Genomic DNA, 26230 nt, shown 5'->3' on the forward strand with positions numbered 1-26230 from the left:
CGGCTCAAAAACAAAAGTGACATAATTAAACTCGTGGAGTAATGTGTATTACTTTTTCATGTGTTATGACATGAAAAAGTGATTGTTTAAAAAAAAAAAAATAAACGCTGTACATGCCTTCCAAATGAAAACTAATTAGAAAAATTCTAACATATATTTTTTTTTATTGGAAAGAGATGTATGTTTCTGGACGATGCACAATGCTGCCTTGTTGACAACACGAACCGAGCAGCGCAAGATTACTGTTCCATTTGAGAACGACGCTCCTCCTTCACCTGCTTTTGCCCGTTTGCGTCACCGGTCACAGGCCAGTACCCAGTAGACCAGTACGATCAACATAGTCGAATCTGCCCCTTAATCTCAGTCACTTCCACACTCTCAATGTGTTGTTGACAGATTTTATGATTGATTTTTCTGATAGCCAATCGGATCATTCTGTGCGTATGTGTATCCAATCAGAGGCTGGTAAGGGCGGAGCGGGAACCTCGAGCACCAGACTGTGCAGTGCCTATCTGTCAACTACAGTGTGTTATCGCGAATATGATTGAGCGTGGAAGGAAAAAAACACATGTATAATTTCACAAACTGAGATTTTCAAATGATTTACCGCGGACTTGGACTAAAACCTTACATCTCAAAGTGTGCTTTGGACCCACGAGAAAATACGGCAAACTGCAAGTTCTGGATAGAACCAAGGCAAGGAAAAGGTCGGGAAGTTACGGATCTTTGTTGTCCGGACAAGAGAGAGGGGCCCGATTTCAGAGCAGCCAGTCTCGGGTGAAGTTAGCAAGCAATCGGTACCAAGGAAGCCAGCATCGTAAACCACTTAGGAAGAGGATAGTCCAGTTTTCGACAGGTTAGGAGATTACTCGTAAAATTATTACCTAACTGGTTTATGAATGAGAGCTCAAACTGATACATATAGGGTATGTTATTTAATTCGGATGTTGACCTCTGTCGTTGATTTGATTTGACACTTGTCAACTAACCACGAATATCTAGCTAGCTTAGCATTACCAGCTAGCTTAGCATTACCAGCTAGCTTAGCATACCCAGCTAGTTTAGCATTACCAGCTAGCTTAGCATATCCAGCTAACTAGCTCCTCCTGTCTTGCCAGCCACGCAAAGCTGTTGTTCATATGCCTATTTACCCTTTAATTACTATAACAGGGTTGCTAACTATCTAGTTTTAAAAGAAAACAGGTTATAAACATGTTTGTTTTGTGGGCTCAACATAGGCTGTAACGTTAGATGTTCTTGATAACACTTTCTTTGTTGCGATAGCTAGCCCATAATGGCATTACTCGCTAGCTAGCTAACGTTATGCTAACAATAAGGACACAGATAGCCTGTACGCTAACTAGGAAACTAGCTACGTCCTTAAAATATACAGTTTAGCTAACGTCACGTCCACAAAACAAATATGTTGTTTTCATCTAAAGAGAGGTTATTGCCAGATAGCTCACAACAAGGTTCGTTTACTAACCGTCTGTTGATGAAGCAACCGCGTTGTATTTTAAATGTAATTTATGTTTTAAACTGTGACAGGTGTTTGAAGCGCTAGCAGTCAGAGAAGTCGGTGGTTAAATAAATACCAGTTGTAAAACGGTGTTGAGGTTGGAAGATCAGGACTTCTGCTCGCAGCTTGCTTTCAGCAGTGACGTTATTTGGACCACCACTGGTACCCTGCCGAATTCCTGTCCAAGGGACGTTTTTGGTTTTGAGCAGCACACCGTACTTCCAACTGCTGCAAGCTGTTTAACCTGGAGGGACTTTTTATTTTTTATTGTGTCCACTGTTGCTGCATCATTCAGACTTGCCAAGCTACAATGGTGGTCAGGTGTTTTAACCTGTAGCAGCGCCTCAACTCCACCTCGACACACAACAGTGGGCCGTAGGGCTAATCAACAATTCTCAACTGGAGGACCACACAGACTCTTGACTCTTTTAACTTCTCTGCTGGAATAGACTGTACCTGTTTCTCCCCCTCTCTCCAGCCCCTATCCCCCCTTAGTCCCCCTCTGCCTCCATCCTCTCCACTCTCCTCCCCCAGTGTGTGAGGGTACAGATGTGAGGAAGGTAGGATGGGTACCCAGGGCAGCCCGGTGAAGAGTTATGACTACCTGTTGAAGTTCCTCTTGGTCGGGGACAGCGATGTGGGGAAAGGGGAGATACTAGACAGCCTACAGGATGGATCGGCAGAGTCTCCGTACGCGTACAGCAGTGGTGAGTCACGAGCTCAGGACTTTTTCTGATAACTACTTTATTGAAGGGGAAAATGTACTTACTGTGACAGTGATTATGTGGTGGTCCAACCGAGCTGTCTTAGGATGAATGCACTAACTGTCAGTCGCTCTGGATAAGAGCTTCTGCTAAATGACTCACTTGCAAATGTACTACACACACACACACACACACACACACACAAAGTCTTGGCAGCAGCTAAGGGGGATCTCTAATAAATACAAATACACAGCACGAACGCGTAAAGACACAGACACACACGGACACATAACACATGTATACACATACTACACACACACCATCAACACACACACAGACGCATGGACACATAACACATGTATACACATTCTACACACAAACACAGCAACACACACCATCTACATACACACACACACACCATCTACACACACCATCTACACACACACACACACACCATCTACACACACACACACACCATCTACACACACACACACACACACACCATCTACACACACACACACACACACACACACACACACACACCATCTACACACACACACACACACACACCATCTACACACACACACACACACACACCATCTACACACACACACACACACACCATCTACACACACACACACACACACCATCTACACACACACACACACACCACCTAAAAACAGACACATACCAGTCCGCTGTGTGTGGTAAGTGAATAATCTTTTCCGCTCCTGTAAAAACGTCTGAACAATGCAGACACATTCATACTGTCTCACTAACTAATAATGTATCAGCTACAGCAGAGGGTCCAGTCACTGTCTCACTAACTAATAATGCATCAGCTACAGCAGAAGGTCCAGTCACTGTCTCACTAACTAATAATGCATCAGCTACAGCAGAAGGTCCAGTCACTGTCTCACTAACTAATAATGCATCAGCTACAGCAGAAGGTCCAGTCACTGTCTCACTAACTAATAATGCATCAGCTACAGCAGAAGGTCCAGTCACTGTCTCACTAACTAATAATGTATCAGCTACAGCAGAAGGTCCAGTCACTGTCTCACTAACTAATAATGTATCAGCTACAGAGGGTCCAGTCACTGTCTCACTAACTAATAATGCATCAGCTACAGCAGAAGGTCCAGTCACTGTCTCACTAACTAATAATGCATCAGCTACAGCAGAAGGTCCAGTCACTGTCTCACTAACTAATAATGTATCAGCTACAGCAGAAAGGTCCAGTCACTGTCTCACTAACTAATAATGTATCAGCTAAAGCAGAAGGTCCAGTCACTGTCTCACTAACTAATAATGTATCAGCTACAGAGGGTCCAGTCACTGTCTCACTAACTAATAATGTATCAGCTACAGCAGAAAGGTCCAGTCACTGTCTCACTAACTAATAATGTATCAGCTACAGCAGAAGGTCCAGTCACTGTCTCACTAACTAATAATGTATCAGCTACAGAGGGTCCAGTCACTGTCTCACTAACTAATAATGTATCAGCTACAGCAGAAGGTCCAGTCACTGTCTCACTAACTAATAATGTATCAGCTACAGAGGGTCCAGTCACTGTCTCACTAACTAATAATGTATCAGCTACAGCAGAAGGTCCAGTCACTGTCTCACTAACTAATAATGTATCAGCTACAGCAGAAAGGTCCAGTCACTGTCTCACTAACTAATAATGTATCAGCTACAGAGGGTCCAGTCACTGTCTCACTAACTAATAATGCATCAGCTACAGCAGAGGGTCCAGTCACTGTCTCACTAACTAATAATGCATCAGCTACAGAGGGTCCAGTCACTGTCTCACTAACTAATAATGCATCAGCTACAGAGGGTCCAGTCACTGTCTCACTAACTAATAATGCATCAGCTAAAGCAGAAGGTCCAGTCACTGTCTCACTAACTAATAATGTATCAGCTACAGCAGAGGGTCCAGTCACTGTCTCACTAACTAATAATGTATCAGCTACAGCAGAAGGTCCAGTCACTGTCTCACTAACTAATAATGTATCAGCTACAGCAGAAGGTCCAGTCACTGTCTCACTAACTAATAATGTATCAGCTACAGAGGGTCCAGTCACTGTCTCACTAACTAATAATGCATCAGCTACAGCAGAAAGGTCCAGTCACTGTCTCACTAACTAATAATGTATCAGCTACAGCATAAGGTCCAGTCACTGTCTCACTAACTAATAATGTATCAGCTACAGAGGGTCCAGTCACTGTCTCACTAACTAATAATGCATCAGCTACAGCAGAAGGTCCAGTCACTGTCTCACTAACTAATAATGTATCAGCTACAGCAGAAGGTCCAGTCACTGTCTCACTAACTAATAATGTATCAGCTACAGCAGAAGGTCCAGTCACTGTCTCACTAACTAATAATGTATCAGCTACAGCAGAAGGTCCAGTCACTGTCTCACTAACTAATAATGCATCAGTTACAGCAGAAGGTCCAGTCACTGTCTCACTAACTAATAATGCATCAGCTACAGCAGGAAGGTCCAGTCACTGTCTCACTAACTAATAATGCATCAGTTACAGCGGAAGGTCCAGTCACTCTCACTAACTAATAATGCATCAGCTACAGCAGGAAGGTCCAGTCACTGTCTCACTAACTAATAATGCATCAGTTACAGCAGGAAGGTCCAGTCACTGTCTCACTAACTAATAATGCATCAGCTACAGCAGAAAGGTCCAGTCACTGTCTCACTAACTAATAATGCATCAGTTACAGCAGAAGGTCCAGTCACTGTCTCACTAACTAATAATGTATCAGCTACAGCAGAGGGTCCAGTCACTGCCTCACTAACTAATAATGCATCAGCTACAGCAGAAGGTCCAGTCACTGTCTCACTAACTAATAATGCATCAGCTACAGCAGAAGGGTCAGTCACTGTCTCACTAACTAATAATGTATCAGCTACAGCAGAGGGTCCAGTCACTGTCTCACTAACTAATAATGCATCAGCTACAGCAGAAGGTCCAGTCACTGTCTCACTAACTAATAATGTATCAGCTACAGCAGAAGGTCCAGTCACTGTCTCACTAACTAATAATGCATCAGCTACAGCAGAAGGTCCAGTCACTGTCTCACTAACTAATAATGCATCAGCTACAGCAGAAGGTCCAGTCACTGTCTCACTAACTAATAATGCATCAGTTACAGCGGAAGGTCCAGTCACTCTCACTAACTAATAATGCATCAGCTACAGCAGGAAGGTCCAGTCACTGTCTCACTAACTAATAATGCATCAGCTACAGCAGAAAGGTCCAGTCACTGTCTCACTAACTAATAATGCATCAGCTACAGCAGAAAGGTCCAGTCACTGTCTCACTAACTAATAATGTATCAGCTACAGCAGAAGGTCCAGTCACTGTCTCACTAACTAATAATGCATCAGCTACAGCAGAAAGGTCCAGTCACTCTCACTAACTAATAATGTATCAGCTACAGCAGAAAGGTCCAGTCACTGTCTCCCTAACTAATAATGTATCAGCTACAGCAGAAGGGTCAGTAGCTGAAAGGTCGCTGCCCGAGTCGACAAGGTGAAAATCTCCAAGTGCCTTGAGGAAGGCACTTAACCCTAGTTTCCTCCAGGGGTAACATACTACTATGTCTGACCCTGTAAAACAACACCTATCATACTACTATGACTGACCCTGTAAAACAACACCTATCATACTACTATGGCTGACCCTGTAAAACAACACCTATCATCCTACTATGACTGACCCTGTAAAACAACACCTATCATACTACTATGACTGACCCTGTAAAACAACACCTATCATACTACTATGACTGACCCTGTAAAACAACACCTATCATACTACTATGACTGACCCTGTAAAACAACACCTATCATACTACTATGACTGACCCTGTAAAACAACACCTATCATACTACTATGACTGACCCTGTAAAACAACACCTATCATACTACTATGACTGACCCTGTAAAACAACACCTATCATACTACTATGACTGACCCTGTAAAACAACACCTATCATACTACTATGACTGACCCTGTAAAACAACACCTATCATACTACTATGACTGACCCTGTACAACAACACCTATCATACTACTATGACTGACCCTGTACAACAACACCTATCATACTACTATGACTGACCCTGTAAAACAACACCTATCATACTACTATGACTGACCCTGTACAACAACACCTATCATACTACTATGACTGACCCTGTAAAACAACACCTATCATACTACTATGACTGACCCTGTAAAACAACACCTATCATACTACTATGACTGACCCTGTACAACAACACCTATCATACTACTACGACCCTGTAAAACAACACCTATCATACTACTATGACTGACCCTGTACAACAACACCTATCATACTACTATGACTGACCCTGTAAAACAACACCTATCATACTACTATGACTGACCCTGTAAAACAACACCTATCATACTACTATGACTGACCCTGTACAACAACACCTATCATACTACTATGACTGACCCTGTAAAACAACACCTATCATACTACTATGACTGACCCTGTACAACAACACCTATCATACTACTATGACTGACCCTGTACAACAACACCTATCATACTACTATGACTGACCCTGTAAAACAACACCTATCATACTACTATGACTGACCCTGTAAAACAACACCTATCATACTACTATGACTGACCCTGTAAAACAACACCTATCATACTACTATGACTGACCCTGTACAACAACACCTATCATACTACTATGACTGACCCTGTAAAACAACACCTATCATACTACTATGACTGACCCTGTACAACAACACCTATCATACTACTATGACTGACCCTGTACAACAACACCTATCATACTACTATGACTGACCCTGTAAAACAACACCTATCATACTACTATGACTGACCCTGTAAAACAACACCTATTATACTACTATGACTGACCCTGTAAAACAACACCTATTATACTACTATGACTGACCCTGTAAAACAACACCTATCATACTACTATGACTGACCCTGTAGAACAACACCTATCATACTACTATGACTGACCCTGTAAAACAACACCTATCATACTACTATGACTGACCCTGTAAAACAACACCTATCATACTACTATGTCTGACCCTGTAAAACAACACCTATCATACTACTATGACTGACCCTGTAAAACAACACCTATCATACTACTATGACTGACCCTGTAAAACAACACCTATCATACTACTATGACTGACCCTGTAAAACAACACCTATCATACTACTATGACTGACCCTGTACAACAACACCTATCATACTACTATGACTGACCCTGTAAAACAACACCTATCATACTACTATGACTGACCCTGTAAAACAACACCTATCCTGTGTATTTTTATTTATTTTTAAATAATAACGTTTTAAGAGAAGCTTTTCAAACCAGACCTTTCCTCCCACCCCTGGTTTGAATGACTTCACAGTCCTACAACAAGCCTTGTATTATAGAGTACACACACTCCACACACACACTACACACTCCACACTCCACACACACACTACACACTACACACACACTCCACACACACACACACACCCAGCAGGTCCCCTGAGAGTGTAGCTACACAGTCACCATGACCTTAGCCCGAGGATCACCAGATGCCTTCTATTCTGGTTTGTCAGGGTGTGTGTTGAGTCGGGAGACGCCCATCAGCTACCATCACGCTGGGAATCATAGCTTCCACACCAGTTCATCAGGGTGTGTGTTGAGTCGGGAGAAGCCCATTAGCTACCATCACGCCTGGAATCATAGCTTCCACACCAGTTCATCAGGGTGTGTGTTGAGTCGGGAGACCCCCATTAGCTACCATCACGCTGGGAATCATAGCTTCCACACCAGTTCATCAGGGTGTGTGTTGAACTGCCTACGTTGTCCTTGTTAAGTCATTTCAAAGGTTGTGTGGTTTCTTTTTCTTCAATACAATAACATTGTTGCCGGAAATCCCCAGTCATTATCGTTCAGAGCTAGGGGTGTGACTCTGTCGGAGTCCTGGAGGTTCTCAGTGGAGAGGGGAGGTTGTGACAGATCCGTCCGTACCTGATGGGGTGAGCTCTCCTTGGGCATGAGGAAAGGAGACGGATGTCTGTCTGGGTGTTATGGTGCTGCTGGATGTGACAGATCCGTCCGTACCTGATGGGGTGAGCTCTCCTTGGGCATGAGGAAAGGGGACGGATGCCTGTCTGGGTGTTATGGTGCTGCTGGATGTGACAGATCCACCCGATGGGGTGAGCTCTCCTTGGGCATGAGGAAAGGAGACGGATGCCTGTCTGGGTGTTATGGTGCTGCTGGATGTGACAGCTTGCTGCTGTTGATAATTGGGGGGCGATGGGGAGAAAGAGGGGGGGGGGGGCTGCTGGTCTGTGGCTTCAAAAGAGCTGCTTCACACACTCCCAGCTCCATCAGACACATCCCCCAGAGACATGGGGGGAGAAGATAGAGGGAATAACTAATGAGAGAGAGAGAGAGAGATGCTCTGTCTTCAGGAACTATCTAATGTTCACATCTCTATGGGGACGAGCACTGTTCATGATACAGACTGATCAGACCTCTATGGGGACCAGTACTGTTCATGATACAGACTGTTCACACCTCTATGGGGACCAGTACTGTTCATGATACAGACTGTTCACATCTCTATGGGGACCAGTACTGTTCACACCTCTATGGGGACCAGTACTGTTCACACCTCTATGGGGACCAGCACTGTTCATAATACAGACTGTTCACACCTCTATGGGGACCAGCACTGTTCATAATACAGACTGTTCATGATACAGACTGTTCACACCTCTATGGGGATGAGCACTGTTCATAATACAGACTGTTCACACCTCTATGGGGACCAGCACTGTTCATAATACAGACTGTTCACACCTCTATGGGGATGAGCACTGTTCATAATACAGACTGTTCACACCTCTATGGGGACCAGCACTGTTCATGATACAGACTGTTCAGACCTCTATGGGGACCAGCACTGTTCATAATACAGACTGTTCACACCTCTATGGGGACCAGCACTGTTCATAATGCAGACTGTTCACACCTCTATGGGGACCAGCACTGTTCATAATACAGACTGTTCACACCTCTATGGGGACCAGCACTGTTCATGATACAGACTGTTCACATCTCTATGGGGACCAGCACTGTTCACATCTCTATGGGGACCAGCACTGTTCACATCTCTATGGGGACCAGCACTGTTCACATCTCTATGGGGACCAGCACTGTTCACACCTCTATGGGGACCAGCACTGTTCATAATACAGACTGTTCACATCTCTATGGGGACAAGCACTGTTCATGATACAGACTGTTCACATCTCTATGGGGACCAGCACTGTTCACACCTCTATGGGGACCAGCACTGTTCATAATACAGACTGTTCACATCTCTATGGGGACAAGCACTGTTCATGATACAGACTGTTCACATCTCTATGGGGACAAGCACTGTTCATGATACAGACTGTTCACACCTCTATGGGGACCAGTACTGTTCATGATACAGACTGTTCACATCTCTATGGGGACCAGTACTGTTCATGATACAGACTGTTCACATCTCTATGGGGACCAGCACTGTTCATAATACAGACTGTTCACACCTCTATGGGGATGAGCACTGATCATGATACAGACTGTTCACACCTCTATGGGGACCAGCACTGTTCATAATACAGACTGTTCACACCTCTATGGGGATGAGCACTGATCATGATACAGACTGTTCACACCTCTATGGGGACCAGCACTGTTCATAATACAGACTGTTCACATCTCTATGGGGACAAGCACTGTTCATGATACAGACTGTTCACACCTCTATGGGGACCAGCACTGTTCATAATACAGACTGTTCACATCTCTATGGGGACCAGCACTGTTCATAATACAGACTGTTCAGACCTCTATGGGGACAAGCACTGTTCATGATACAGACTGTTCACATCTCTATGGGGACAAGCACTGTTCATGATACAGACTGTTCAGACCTCTATGGGGACAAGCACTGTTCATGATACAGACTGTTCACATCTCTATGGGGACAAGCACTGTTCATGATACAGACTGTTCAGACCTCTATGGGGACAAGCACTGTTCATGATACAGACTGTTCACATCTCTATGGGGACAAGCACTGTTCATGATACAGACTGTTCAGACCTCTATGGGGACAAGCACTGTTCATGATACAGACTGTTCACATCTCTATGGGGACAAGCACTGTTCATGATACAGACTGTTCACATCTCTATGGGGACAAGTACTGTTCATGATACAGACTGTTCACATCTCTATGGGGACAAGCACTGTTCATGATACAGACTGTTCACATCTCTATGGGGACCAGTACTGTTCATAATACAGACTGTTCACACCTCTATGGGGATGAGCACTGTTCATGATACAGACTGTTCACACCTCTATGGGGACCAGCACTGTTCACACCCCTATGGGGACCAGCACTGTTCATAATACAGACTGTTCACATCTCTATGGGGATGAGCACTGTTCATAATACAGACTGTTCACACCTCTATGGGGACCAGCACTGTTCACTCCTCTATGGGGACAAACACTGTTCATGATACAGACTGTTCACACCTCTATGGGGATGAGCACTGTTCATGATACAGACTGTTCACACCTCTATGGGGATGAGCACTGTTCATGATACAGACTGTTCACACCTCTATGGGGACCAGCACTGTTCATAATACAGACTGTTCACACCTCTATGGGGACCAGCACTGTTCACACCTCTATGGGGACCAGCACTGTTCACATCTCTATGGGGACCAGCACTGTTCATAATACAGACTGTTCAGACCTCTATGGGGACCAGCACTGTTCATAATACAGACTGTTCACATCTCTATGGGGACAAGCACTGTTCATGATACAGACTGTTCAGACCTCTATGGGGACCAGCACTGTTCATAATACAGACTGTTCACATCTCTATGGGGACAAGCACTGTTCATGATACAGACTGTTCAGACCTCTATGGGGACCAGCACTGTTCATAATACAGACTGTTCACACCTCTATGGGGACCAGTACTGTTCATAATACAGACTGTTCAGACCTCTATGGGGACCAGCACTGTTCATAATACAGACTGTTCACATCTCTATGGGGACAAGCACTGTTCATGATACAGACTGTTCAGACCTCTATGGGGACCAGCACTGTTCATGATACAGACTGTTCACATCTCTATGGGGACCAGCACTGTTCATAATACAGACTGTTCACACCTCTATGTGGATGAGCACTGTTCATGATACAGACTGTTCACATCTCTATGGGGACCAACACTGTTCACACCTCTATGGGGACCAGCACTGTTCATAATACAGACTGTTCACATCTCTATGGGGACCAGCACTGTTCATAATACAGACTGTTCACACCTCTATGGGGACCAGCACTGTTCATAATACAGACTGTTCACACCTCTATGGGGACCAGCACTGTTCATAATACAGACTGTTCACACCTCTATGGGGACCAGTACTGTTCACACCTCTATGGGGACCAGTACTGTTCATAATACAGACTGTTCACACCTCTATGGGGACAAGCACTGTTCATGATACAGACTGTTTACATCTCTATGGGGACCAGCACTGTTCATAATACAGACTGTTTACATCTCTATGGGGACCAGCACTGTTCATAATACAGACTGTTCACACCTCTATGGGGACCAGCACTGTTCATAATACAGACTGTTCACACCTCTATGGGGACCAGCACTGTTCATAATACAGACTGTTTACATCTCTATGGGGACCAGCACTGTTCATAATACAGACTGTTCACACCTCTATGGGGACCAGCACTGTTCATAATACAGACTGTTCACACCTCTATGGGGACCAGCACTGTTCATAATACAGACTGTTTACATCTCTATGGGGACCAGCACTGTTCATAATACAGACTGTTCACACCTCTATGGGGATGAGCACTGTTCATAATACAGACTGTTCACACCTCTATGGGGACCAGTACTGTGCACACCTCTATGGGGATGAGCACTGTTCATAATACAGACTGTTCACACCTCTATGGGGACCAGCACTGTGCACACCCCTATGGGGATGAGCACTGTTCATAATACAGACTGTTCACACCTCTATGGGGACCAGTACTATGCACACCTCTATGGGGACCAGTACTGTGCACACCTCTATGGGGACCAGCACTGTTCACACCTCTATGGGGACCAGCACTGTTCATAATACAGACTGTTCACACCTCTATGGGGACCAGCACTGTTCATAATACAGACTGTTCACACCTCTATGGGGACCAGTACTGTTCAGACCTCTATGGGGACAAGCACTGTTCATGATACAGACTGTTCACACCTCTATGGGGACCAGCACTGATCATGTGATATTTGAGCGACAAAAGGACAACGGTATCTACGGGCTAAAAAAACCTGAGTTAAAAAGCGTTAGCTGGTTGATCTGGACATTTCTGACAGGGTATAAATGTCTCCCTAAGGTCTGTAATGACTGACATGACAGAGGAACTGATGATGCACTACACTACACTACTATTACACCTTTCAAGAGTAAGTTTAAAGGTGGACTGAGTTCCTTTTAAATAAAATAATGCCAGTTCGTGAATTTTAAAATTTTATTACACTTTTTTTTTTTAAACTTGGAAAATCAACTAAGAACAAATTCTTATTTACAATGACGGCCGGGGGGTAAGGCCAAACTCTAACGCAGACGACGCTAGGACAATTGTGAATGAGCCTGGAATCGAACCAGGGTCTGTAGTGACGCCTCTAGCACTGAGAGGCAGTGCCATAGACCGCGCCGTGAAAGCAGTAATTTGATTGGTCAGGACGAGAGCAAAGATTTCTCATCCAAGTGGAGAACTGCAACTGAAGCACGACATGTGTCCTTTTACACACACACACACACACACACACACACACACACACACACACACACACACACACACACACACACACACACACACAGCTATAAGGACAGGTGAACTGATAATGCTTTTTAATGTCTAATACCTCTCCCTTCTTTCTCTCACCCTCCTCCCTACCACTTTCTCTTCTGTATTTCAACCTCCCCCTTCTCCCTCTCAACCTCCCCCTCTCAACCTCCTCTCTCTCTCTCTCTCTCTCTCTCTCGCTCTCTCTCTCTCTCTCAACCCGCTCTCTCTCTCTCAACCCGCTCTCTCTCTCTCTCTCTCTCAACCCCCTCTCTCTCTCAACCTCTCTCTCTCTCTCTCTCTCTCAACCTCCTCTCTCTCACTCTCAACCTCCTCTCTCTCTCTCTCTCTCTCAACCTCCTCTCTCTCTCTCTCTCTCTCAACCTCCTCTCTCTCTCTCTCTCTCTCTCTCTCAACCTCCTCTCTCTCTCTCTCTCTCTCTCTCTCTCTCTCTCTCTCTCTCTCTCTCTCTCTCTCTCTCAACCTCCTCTCTCTCTCTCTCTCTCTCTCTCAACCTCCTCTCTCTCTCTCTCAACCTCCTCTCTCTCTCTCTCTCTCTCTCTCTCTCAACCTCCGCTCTCTCTCTCTCAACCTCCTCTCTCTATCTCTCTCTCAACAACCTCCTCCCCTCTCTCTCTCTCTCTCGCTCTTTCTCTCTCTCTCAACCTCCTCCCTCTCTCCTCCATCCAGGCATCGACTACAAGACCACCACTATTCTGCTGGATGGGAGGAGAGTGAAACTGGAGCTGTGGTTAGTACATCCTACATGTTGAATCAACACGTTGTGGTTATTAGTACATTGCAGTGTAATGTGTTGTTTTACAGGTTCAGTCATAGTAGTATGATAGGTGTTGTTTTACAGGGTCATAGTAGTATGATAGGTGTTGTTCTACAGGGTCAGTCATAGTAGTATGATAGGTGTTGTTGTACAGGGTCATAGTAGTATGATAGGTGTTGTTCTACAGGGTCAGTCATAGTAGTATGATAGGTGTTGTTTTACAGGGTCAGTCATAGTAGGATGATAGGTGTTGTTTTACAGGGTCAGTCATAGTAGTATGATAGGTGTTGTTTTACAGGGTCAGTCATAGTAGTATGATAGGTGTTGTTTTACTGGGTCAGTCATAGTAGTATGATAGGTGTTGTTTTACAGGGTCAGTCAGAAACAGTCAGTCAGTAGAGTTGTGTGAAACAGAAACAGTCAGCCAGTAGAGTTGTGTGAATTAGTCAGCCAGTAGAGTCGTGTGAAACAGAAACAGTCAGCCAGTAGAGTTGTGTGAAACAGTCAGCCAGTAGAGTTGTGTGAAACAGAAACAGTCAGCCAGTAGATTTGTGTGAAACAGAAACAGTCAGCTAGTAGAGTTGTGTGAAACAGAAACAGTCAGCCAGTAGAGTTGCGTGAAACAGTCAGCCAGTAGAGTTGTGTGAAACAGAAACAGTCAGCCAGTAGAGTTGTGTGAAACAGAAACAGTCAGTCAGTAGAGTTGTGTGAAACAGAAACAGTCAACCAGTAGAGTTGTGTGAAACAGAAACAGTCAGCCAGTAGAGTTGTGTGAATTAGTCAGCCAGTAGAGTTGTGTGAAACAGTCAGCCAGTAGAGTTGTGTGAAACAGAAACAGTCAGCCAGTAGAGTTGTGTGAAACAGTCAGCCAGTAGAGTTGTGTGAAACAGAAACAGTCAACCAGTAGAGTTGTGTGAAACAGTCAGCCAGTAGAGTTGTGTGAAACAGAAACAGTCAGCCAGTAGAGTTGTGTGAAACAGTCAGCCAGTAGAGTTGTGTGAAACAGAAACAGTCAACCAGTAGAGTTGTGTGAAACAGAAACAGTCAGCCAGTAGAGTTGTGTGAAACAGAAACAGTCAGCCAGTAGAGTTGTGTGAAACAGTCAGCCAGTAGAGTTGTGTGAAACAGAAATAGTCAGCCTGTAGAGTTGTGTGAAACAGTCAGCCAGCCTGTAGAGTTGTGTGAAACAGTCAGCCAGTAGAGTTGTGTGAAACAGTCAGCCAGTAGAGTTGTGTGAAGCAGTCAGCCAGTAGAGTTGTGTGAAACAGTCAGCCAGTAGAGTTGTGTGAAGTAGTCAGCCAGTAGAGTTGTGTGAAACAGTCAGCCAGTAGAGTTGTGTGAAACAGTCAGCCAGTAGAGTTGTGTGAAACAGTCAGCCAGTAGAGTTGTGTGAAACAGTCAGCCAGTAGAGTTGTGTGAAACAGTCAGTCAGTAGAGTTGTGTGAAGCAGTAAAGTAGTGCTGGACAGGACCAACCCAACCCTGTCTGTGGTGACAGATACATCGCTCTGCCCTCTGACTAACAGAGATATCAGCAGTCCATTTCAACTCAGCCCCACTCTGTACAGCTGAAGGCCTTTTGGCCTTGGGAAGCTAGGTGGCCATTTTGGAGCGTAGAAATTAGCAGTCCATTTCTCTCGGAAACTAGTTTTATACCCTTCCCCAGATATATGCCTCATCACAATTTTATATTGGAGATCTACGGACAGTTCCTTGGACATGGTGGGGGTTTCTCCTCTGACGACGTGGTGGGGTTTCTCCTCTGACGTCGTGGTGGGGGTTTCTCCTCTGACGTCGTGGTGGGGGTTTCTCCTCTGACGTCGTGGTATAGGTTCTCCTCTGACTTCGTGGTGGGGTTTCTCCTCTGACGTCGTGGTGGGGGTTTCTCCTCTGACGTCGTGGTGGGGGTTTCTCCTCTGACGTCGTGGTATAGGTTCTCCTCTGACTTCGTGGTGGGGTTTCTCCTCTGACGTCGTGGTGGGGGGTTCTCCTCTGACATCGTGGTAGAGTTGCTCTGTCAACTGTGGGACCTTAAATAGACAAGTGTGTTTCTTTCTAAATCATGTCCAAACTATTGAATTGGCCACCGGTGGACTCCAATTTGTAGTGACATCAAGGATGATCAAGGTGAATACACAGCTCCATCTGTAGTGACATAGCAGAGGGGTGTGAATACACAGGGGTGTGAATACACAGCTCAGCCTGTAGTGACACAGCAGAGGGGTGTGAATACACAGGGGCATTTCTGTGTTTCATTTTCAGTACATTTGCTAAATATGTCTGGAGAGTTGTGTGAAGCATTGTCAGTCAGTGGGAGAGTTGTGTGAAACAGAAAGTACTCCAGATTGAATTCACGAACACACCCGAAATCTTAACATGCCTAGCTAGTCATTTGTAATGCTATTAAGAGGTTGCATAGCAACAGCATCAACTTCCGGTCGACAGGCGAAATGCTAGTACGCTCAACTGAAACAATACCGTTTGTTTACAGTATACTGAAATTAACTAATAGTATATACTCATTAAGTATGTAGTATACAGTATGTTAGTATGGGTACTCATTAAGTAGGTAGTATACAGTATGTTAGTATGGGTACTCATTAAGTAGGTAGTATACAGTATGTTAGTATGGGTACTCATTAAGTAGGTAGTATACAGTATGTTAGAATGGGTACTCATTAAGTAGGTAGTATACAGTAGGTTAGTATGGGTACTCATTAAGTAGGTAGTATACAGTATGTTAGTATGGGTATACAGTATGTTAGTATGGGTACTCATTAAGTAGGTAGTATACAGTATGTTAGGGTGGGTATACAGTATGTTAGTATGGGTACTCATTAAGTAGGTAGTATACAGTATGTTAGTATGGGTATACAGTATGTTAGTATGGGTACTCATTAAGTAGGTAGTATACAGTATGTTAGTATGGGTACTCATTAAGTAGGTAGTATACAGTATGTTAGTATGGGTACTCATTAAGTAGGTAGTATACAGTATGTTAGTATGGGTACTCATTAAGTAGGTAGTATACAGTATGTTAGTATGGGTACTCATTAAGTAGGTAGTATACAGTATGTTAGGGTGGGTATACAGTATGTTAGTATGGGTACTCATTAAGTAGGTAGTATACAGTATGTTAGTATGGGTACTCATTAAGTAGGTAGTATACAGTATGTTAGTATGGGTACTCATTAAGTAGGTAGTATACAGTATGTTAGTATGGGTACTCATTAAGTAGGTAATATACAGTATGTTAGGGTGGGTACTCATTAAGTATGTAGTATACAGTATGTTAGTATGGGTATACAGTATGTTAGTATGGGTACTCATTAAGTAGGTAGTATACAGTATGTTAGTATGGGTACTCATTAAGTAGGTAGTATACAGTATGTTAGGGTGGGTATACAGTATGTTAGTATGGGTACTCATTAAGTAGGTCGTATACAGCATGTTAGTATGGGTACTCATTAAGTAGGCAGTATACAGTATGTTAGGATGGGTACTCATTAAGTAAGTAGTATACAGTATGTTAGTATGGGTACTCATTAAGTATGTAGTATACAGCATGTTAGTATGGGTACTCATTAAGTAGGTAGTATACAGTATGTTAGTATGGGTACTCATTAAGTATGTAGTATACAGTATGTTAGTATGGGTACTCATTAAGTAGGTAGTATACAGTATGTTAGTATGGGTACTCATTAAGTAGGTAGTATACAGTATGTTAGGATGGGTATTCGAACACAGCTAAGGTCTTTCCAGATGTTCAGTTTACTACAGTTTTCGATGAAGACTTTATACCTCAAAGATCAAGATCAGACAGGAAACCAAGGTATTTATGAGGTAGTGTAGTTTAGGGGCGTTGGCCTAAAGAGAAGTCTTCTTACTCTACCCTTGTTTTCTGAAGTGCATTATCTGGGTTTTATCTTGGATAATCATTCATCTCCGTTTGGTACACCGTAGATTGACACTGTGTGAAAACGGCACATTTTCTACGTTTTGTAGAAACAAATATAAATGTTAAGTTTTACCCGATGATATCATCAGAAGTTAAACCATTTTAAAAACAGTGATATTCAAACGCTATGGGATTTGTGGTGACGTGGGGAGGAAGATAATACCCTCCTGGCTAGAAATTCGTTGCAGGTTTTGAAAATCACTTTTTCACAGATACATGTCACAGATACATTTTTATTTTTTAGAACCTTCTCTTTTTAACCACAGATCAAAATTGACGGAATATCCCTTTAATTGTGGTTAACTCATATCTCTCTCTCTCAGGGACACGTCAGGACAGGGGAGGTTCTGCACCATCTTCAGGTCCTACTCCAGAGGGGCTCAGGTAGGAACACACATTCTGCTGACATGGTACACACATTCTGCTGACATGGTACACACATTCTGCTGACATGGTACACACATTCTGCTGACATGGTACACACATTCTGCTGACATGTCAGCAGAATGTGTGTACCATGTAACACACATTCTGCTGACATGGTACGCACATTCTGCTGACATGGTACGCACATTCTGCTGACATGGTACGCACATTCTGCTGACATGGTACGCACATTCTGCTGACATGGTACGCACATTCTGCTGACATGGTACGCACATTCTGCTGACATGGTACGCACATTCTGCTGACATGGTACGCACATTCTGCTGACATGGTACGCACATTCTGCTGACATGGTACGCACATTCTGCTGACATGGTACGCACATTCTGCTGACATGGTACGCACATTCTGCTGACATGGTACGCACATTCTGCTGACATGGTACGCACATTCTGCTGACATGGTACGCACATTCTGCTGACATGGTACGCACATTCTGCTGACATGGTACGCACATTCTGCTGACATGGTACACACATTCTGCTGACATGGTACACACATTCTGCTGACATGGTACACACATTCTGCTGACATGGTACACACATTCTGCTGACATGGTACACACATTCTGCTGACATGGTACACACATTCTGCTGACATGGTACACACATTCTGCTGACATGGTACACACATTCTGCTGACATGGTACACACATTCTGCTGACATGGTACACACATTCTGCTGACATGGTACACACATTCTGCTGACATGGTACACACATTCTGCTGACATGGTACACACATTCTGCTGACATGGTACACACATTCTGCTGACATAGTACTCACATTCTGCTGACATAGTGTGTGTATATATACAGTTGAAGTCAGAAGTTTACATACACTCAGGTTGGAGTCATTAAAACTTGGTTTTCATCCACTCCACAAATTTCTTGTTAACAAACTATAGTTTTGGCCAGTCGGTTAGGACATCTATTTTGTGCATGACACAAGTCATTTTTCCAACAATTGTTTACAGACAGATGATTTCACTTATAATTCACTGTATCACAATTCTAGTGGGTCAGAACTTTACATACACTAAGTTGACTTTAAACAACTTGAAAAATTCCAGAAAATTATGTCATGGCTTTAGAAGCTTCTGATAGGCTAATTGACATAATTTGAGTCAATTGGAGGTCTACCTGTGGATGTATTTCAAGGCCTACCTTCAAACTCAGTGCCTCTTTGCTTGACATCATGGGAAAATCAAAAGAAATCAACCAAGACCTCAGAAAAAAAAATTGTAGACCTCCAAGTCTGGTTCATCCTTGGGAGCAATTTCCAAACACCTGAAGGTACCATGTTCATCTGTACAAACAATAGTACGCAAGTATAAACACCATGGGACCATGCAGCCAACATACCGCTCAGGAAGGAGACACGTTCTGTCTCCTAGAGATGAGCGTACTTTGGTGTGAAAAGTGCAAATCAATCCCAGAACAACAGCAAAGGACCTTGTGAAGATGCTGGAGGAAACAGGTACAAAAGTATCTATATCCACAGTAAAACAAGTCCTATATCGACATAACCTGAAAGACCGCTCAGCAAGGAAGAAGCCACTGCTCCAAAACCACCATAAAAAAGCCAGACTATGGTTTGCAACTGCACATGGGGACAAAGATTGTAGTTTTGGAGAAATGTCCTCTGGTCTGATGAAACTGTTTGGCCATAATGACCACCGTTATGTTTGGAGGGTAAGGGGGAGGCTTGCAAGCAGAAGAACACCATCCCAACAGTGAAGCACGGGGGTGGCAGCATCATGTTGTGGGGGTGCTTTGCTGCAGAGGGACTGGTGCACTTCACAAAATACATGGCATCATGAGGATGGAAAATTATGTGGATATATTGAAGCAACATCTCAAGACATCAGTCAGGAAGTTAAAGCTTGGTCGCAAATGGTTCTTCCAAATGGACAATGACCCCAAGCATACTTCCAAAGTTGTGGCAAAATGGCTTAAGGACATCAAAGTCAAGGTATTTGAGTGGCCATCACAAAGCCCTGACCTCAATCCCATAGAAAATGTGTGGGCAGAACTGAAAAAGTGTGTGCGAGCAAGGAGGCCTACAAACCTGACTCAGTTACACCGAGGAGGAGGAATGGGCCAATATTCACCCAACTTATTGTGGGAAGCTTGTGGAAGGCTACCCGAAACGTTTGACCCAAGTTAAACAATTTAAAGGCAATGCTACCAAATACTAATTGCGTGTATGTAAACTTCTGACCCACTGGGAATGTGATGAAAGAAATGAAAGCTGAAATAAATCCTTCTCTCTACTATTATTCTGACATTTCACATTCTTAAAATAAAGTGATGATCCTAACTGACCTAAGACAGGGCATTTTTTACTAGGATTATGTCAGGAATTGTGAAATACTGAGTTTAAATGTATTTGGCTAAGGTGTATGTAAACTTCCCGACTGTATATAGTATATATATTAGTATTATATTAGTATTATTGTTTCATGTACTTCTCTTTTTGACCTGCAGTGTTGGAGCTACAGAGTTTCACTGTACCCTGCAATTACATCTGAGACTCTGTGCACATGACTAATAAACTCATCTAATCCAGTACACACACAATCTAATGACATAGTACACGCACACAATCTAATGACATAGTACACACACACAATCTAATGACACAAGTCCCCTACTGAGTGTGTTTGGCTGGTCCTGTCTGCTCCTCCTACTTCTATAAACAGGACATAAAGAACAATGGTGTGTGTGTGTGTGTGTGTGTGTGTGTGTGTGTGTGTGTGTGTGTGTGTGTGTTTTCTCTCCAGGGAATCCTGCTGGTGTATGACATCGCAAACCGCTGGTCGTTTGAAGGCATCGACCGCTGGATACGAGAGATTGACGAGGTATGAAGGGAGAGGAGAGGGGAGGGTAGAGGAGGAGGAGGAGGAGAGGGGAGGGAGAGGAAAGGAGAGACCCTGTCCCATAGTCCTCAACACACCTCGGTGAACAGAACCAAATAGACCCAGAGTACTGCTATAGACACACCATGTCCTTCTGGGATGGAGGAGGAGGAGAGTAGGAGGAGGAGGAGAGGAGAGACCCTGTCCCGTAGTCCTCAACACACCTCGGTGAACAGAACCAAATAGACCCAGAGTACTGCTATAGACACACCATGTCCTTCTGGGATGGAGGAGGAGGAGAGGGGAGGGAGGAGGAGAGGGGAGAGGAGGGGAGGGAGGAGGAGAGGGAGAGAAAAGGAGAGACCCTGTCCCGTAGTCCTCAACACACCTCGGTGAACAGAACCAAATAGACCCAGAGTACTGCTATAGACACACCATGTCCTTCTGGGATGGAGGAGGAGGAGAGGAGAGGAGGGGAGGGAGGAGGAGAGGGAGAGGAAAGGAGAGACCCTGTCCCATAGTCCTCAACACACCTCGGTGAACAGAACCAAATAGACCCAGAGTACTGCTATAGACACACCATGTCCTTCTGGGATGGAGGAGGAGGAGAGGAGAGGAGAGACCCTGTCCCGTAGTCCTCAACACACCTCGGTGAACAGAACCAAATAGACCCAGAGTACTGCTATAGACACACCATGTCCTTCTGGGATGGAGGAGGAGGAGGAGGAGAGGGGAGGGAGGAGGAGAGGGGAGAGGAGGGGAGGGAGGAGGAGAGGGAGAGGAAAGGAGAGACCCTGTCCCGTAGTCCTCAACACACCTCGGTGAACAGAACCAAATAGACCCAGAGTACTGCTATAGACACACCATGTCCTTCTGGGATGGAGGAGGAGGAGAGGAGAGGAGGAGGAGGAGAGGGGAGGGAGGAGGAGAGGGGAGAGGAGGAGAGGGGAGGGGAGGGAGGAGGAGAGGGAGAGGAAAGGAGAGACCCTGTCCCATAGTCCTCAACACACCTCGGTGAACAGAACCAAATAGACCCAGAGTACTGCTATAGACACACCATGTCCTTCTGGGATGGAGGAGGAGGAGGAGAGGGGAGAGGAGGAGGAGGAGGAGAGGAGAGACCCTGTCCCATAGTCCTCAACACACCTCGGTGAACAGAACCAAATAGACCCAGAGTACTGCTATAGACACACCATGTCCTTCTGGGATGCAGAAGCATACAGGACATCCTCCCTGTGTGTGTGTGTTTTTCTTCACCTCTAGTCTACAGTACCCTGCAACTGGACTCCTGTCATTCAGAGAGCGGGAGACAGATACGAAACGGGGGGGGAGAGAGACAGACAGATATGGGGGGGTGTGTGTGTTTGTTTGTTCACCTCTAGTCTACAGTACCCTGCAACTGGACTCCTGTCATTCAGAGAGCGGGAGACAGATACGAAACGGGGGGGGGGAGAGACAGACAGATGGGGGGGGGGAATAGACTAGAGAATTTGATTGTTAGAATGAAAGGTGAAGCCGCTAGAAAGACCAGGGCCCGTTTCCCATAGCGATGGAGCTCAGGCTTCCCAGTGTTTTAACCACGTATCTTTCCTACAACAACCCAAGATGCAACGTGTGTTTCCCTAAACACCACGCAGAGGGAACGCTCGTTAAGTGTGTTGTTGCAGCGTGTCGATACTGATGGGATGGATACTGATAGGATAGGATGGATACTGATAGGATGGATACTGATAGGATGGATACTGATAGGATGGATACTGATAGGATAGGATGGATACTGATAGGATAGGATGGATACTGATAGGATAGATACTGATAGGATGGATACGGATAGGATGGGATGGATACGGATAGGATGGGATGGATACGGATAGGATGGGATGGATACGGATAGGATGGGATGGATACGGATAGGGTGGGATGGATACGGATAGGATGGGATGGATACGGATAGGATGGGATGGATACGGATAGGATGGGATGGATACTGATAGGATGGATACTGATGGGATGGATACTAATGGGATGGATACTGATAGGATGGGATGGATACGGATTGGATGGGATGGATACGGATAGGATGGGATGGATACGGATAGGATGGGATGGATACGGATAGGATGGGATGGATACGGATAGGATGGGATGGATACGGATAGGATGGGATGGATACGGATAGGATGGGATGGATACGGATAGGATACTGATAGGATAGGATGGATACTGATATGATAGGATGGATACTGATAGGATGGATACTGATAGGATAGGATGGATACTGATAGGATGGATACTGATTGGATTGAAAGAAAGGAAGCACAGTTCTCAGATCAGCGTTCTCCCTTTCCAATCGTACCTTAACATTAGAATTATTCTACAATACTGACGACGGATCAGCTCCTAGAGAGATATTACCAACTATGGCTTGTTCCTCTCTGTTATATAAAAGAGACAATTCTAACAGTTTCTATAACTTACTACTGTTTTCTACTTCCTGTAAACCACTTAAATTCCCCCCCCCCTCTCTCCCTCCCATCAGCATGCCCCGGGTGTACCTCGTATCCTGGTAGGCAACCGGCTCCACCTGGCGTTCAAGCGGCAGGTTCCTACGGAGCAGGCCCGGGCGTACGCGGAGAAGAACGGCATGACCTTCTTTGAGGTCAGCCCGCTCTGCAACTTCAACGTCATCGAGTCGTTCACAGAGCTGTCTCGCATCGTACTGATGAGGCACGGCATGGAGAAGTTCTGGAAGCCCAACAGAGGTAGGAGGGGGTGGTGGGGGGAGGAGCTTGACACTGATATTTCTTTTTTACAAGGAGTACATGTGCTCCTAATTAGAAAAAAATTGTAGGAGCACAATAAAAAGTATTCAAGGTATAGATGATATAAATAGGTAGTAATTACAGAATCCAGGGTTTAGGAGCACCAGAAGGAACACAATAAGATGCAGCCCACATAAAGCTGTCCTACTTTAATATTATAACATATACCATTTAGCAGGAGCTTTTATCCAGTGACTTAGTCATGCGTACATACATTTTACGTTTGGACGGTCCCGAGAATTGAACCCACTATCCCGGTGTTGCAAGTGCTATGCTCTAGCGACTGAGCTACGGAGGGCCGCGCTCTAGCGACTGAGCTACGGAGGGCCGCGCTCTAGCGACTGCGCTACGGAGGGCCGCGCTCTAGCGACTGCGCTACGGAGGGCCGCGCTCTAGCGACTTGAGCTACGGAAGGCCGCGCTCTAGCGGCTGAGCTACGGAGGGCCGCGCTCTAGCGACTGAGCTACGGAGGGCCGCGATCTGTGGTTAGCAGGTTGCTAGCTAGCTAATGATCTGTGGTTAGCAGGTTGCTAGCTAGCTAATGATCTGTGGTTAGCAGGTTGCTAGCTAGCTAATGATCTGTAGTTAGGCAGGTTGCTAGCTAGCTAATGATCTGTGGTTAGCAGGTTGCTAGCTAGCTAATGATCTGTGGTTAGACAGGTTGCTAGCTAGCTAATGATCTGTGGTTAGGCAGGTTGCTAGCTAGCTAATGATCTGTGGTTAGGCAGGTTGCTAGCTAGCTAATGATCTGTGGTTAGCAGGTTGCTAGCTAATGAGCTGTGGTTAGCAGGTTGCTAGCTAGCTAATGATCTGTGGTTAGCAGGTTGCTAGCTAGCTAAGGATCTGTGGTTAGCAGGTTGCTAGCTAGCTAATGATCTGTGGTTAGCAGGTTGCTAGCTAGCTAAGGATCTGTGGTTAGCAGGTTGCTAGCTAGCTAAGGATCTGTGGTTAGCAGGTTGCTAGCTAGCTAATGATCTGTGGTTAGCAGGTTGCTAGCTAGCTAATGATCTGTGGTTAGCAGGTTGCTAGCTAGCTAATGCTGTAACAGGACAGAACAAGGTTGAAGTAACTGTCTCTCCTCCCCTCTCCCTCCAGTCTTCACTCTCCAGGACCTGTGCTGCAGAGCGATTGTCTCCTGCACGCCCGTCCACCTGATCGACAAGCTGCCGTTGCCCGTGGCGATAAAGTCCCACCTCAAGTCCTTCTCTATGGCCAATGGGATGAACGCAGTGATGATGCACGGACGTTCCTATTCGCTGGCCAACGCGGCGGGCGGGTCTAAAGGGAACAGTCTGAAGCGTTCTAAATCTATCAAACCCCCCCAGAGCCCCCCACAGAACTGCACACGCAACAACTGTAAAATCTCCTAGTGATGGACCCTGTCTGGGGGGAGGGGGGAGACTGACACCCTAAACACACTAAAACAGACCCTGTCCCTTCCACTGAGGAGAGGATGTGTAGAGCCTGTGGGGAGAACCAAGTCTGAGACATAACCTACACCCTGAAGGGAGGAGATACCCTGAAACAGACCTAGCAATTATCCCATACCCTAACCCTGGGGGAGGAGAAACCCTGGATGAGGAGGGTGATGAAACCTAGTGTAGGAGGAGGGAGGTGAAACCTAGTGGAGGAGGAGGACGGAGGTGTGTGTGCACAGACTTGAGGAAACCCGACCAGACATTTCTGGTCAACCCTCGTCCATAGGAGGGGTTGTGCTGGAGTTGTAATACATCCAGAATAGATCCAGAATACACCCAGAAAACACCCAGAATACATCCATCCACACCCAGAATACATCCATCCACACCCAGAATAGACCCAGAATACATCCACACTACATCCAGAATAGATCCACACAACCCTACTGAGTTATAGTGTTTTCCCCTCCTCTCGTCTTCCCCCCTTTCTCTCTCTGTTGATCAGAGTGTTGCCTCCTGCTGTCCCATGATTCATATGTTAAATAATAGATGTTCTCTTCATGGATCTCTGCCTGCTCTCCTTCCTTCCTCTCTCCATCTCCCTCACTCTGCCTGCTCTCCTTCCTTCCTCTCTCCATCTCCCTGACTCTGCCTGCTTTCTCTGCTCTCTCTCCCTACATCTCCCT

The 26230-nt window shown here is 45.1% G+C and overlaps 1 protein-coding gene across 2 annotated transcripts; it reads left to right on the forward strand.

Annotated features, from left to right (window-relative positions):
* The first annotated feature begins 278 nt into the window (after positions 1-278).
* On the forward strand, positions 279-26230 carry LOC118937804 (ras-related protein Rab-40C). Of its 2 annotated transcripts, none has more exons than XM_036939383.1 (7): positions 279-856; positions 1998-2226; positions 13954-14014; positions 18322-18382; positions 21230-21307; positions 23844-24066; positions 25222-26230. In XM_036939383.1, exons 2-7 carry the CDS (start codon positions 2085-2087, stop codon positions 25494-25496), a joined length of 840 nt encoding a protein of 279 aa, XP_036795278.1. In that variant the 5' UTR covers positions 279-856; positions 1998-2084; the 3' UTR covers positions 25497-26230. The 2 variants fall into 2 exon arrangements, with proteins under 2 accessions (XP_036795278.1, XP_036795277.1); XM_036939382.1 differs by having other exon boundaries at positions 280-856; positions 1549-2226.

The sequence above is a fragment of the Oncorhynchus mykiss genome, chromosome 12, assembly GCF_013265735.2.
Source record: "Oncorhynchus mykiss isolate Arlee chromosome 12, USDA_OmykA_1.1, whole genome shotgun sequence".
Lineage (NCBI taxonomy): Eukaryota > Metazoa > Chordata > Actinopteri > Salmoniformes > Salmonidae > Oncorhynchus > Oncorhynchus mykiss.

Coding starts and splice junctions, on each gene's coding strand:
- LOC118937804 (XM_036939383.1), top strand. CDS start 2,085: ATGGGTACCCAGGGCAGCCCGGTGAAGAGTTATGACTACCTGTTGAAG. Junction 14,015..18,321: donor AGAGTGAAACTGGAGCTGTG/GTTAGTACATCC, acceptor TCTCTCTCTCAG/GGACACGTCAGGACAGGGGA. Junction 21,308..23,843: donor GGATACGAGAGATTGACGAG/GTATGAAGGGAG, acceptor CCCTCCCATCAG/CATGCCCCGGGTGTACCTCG.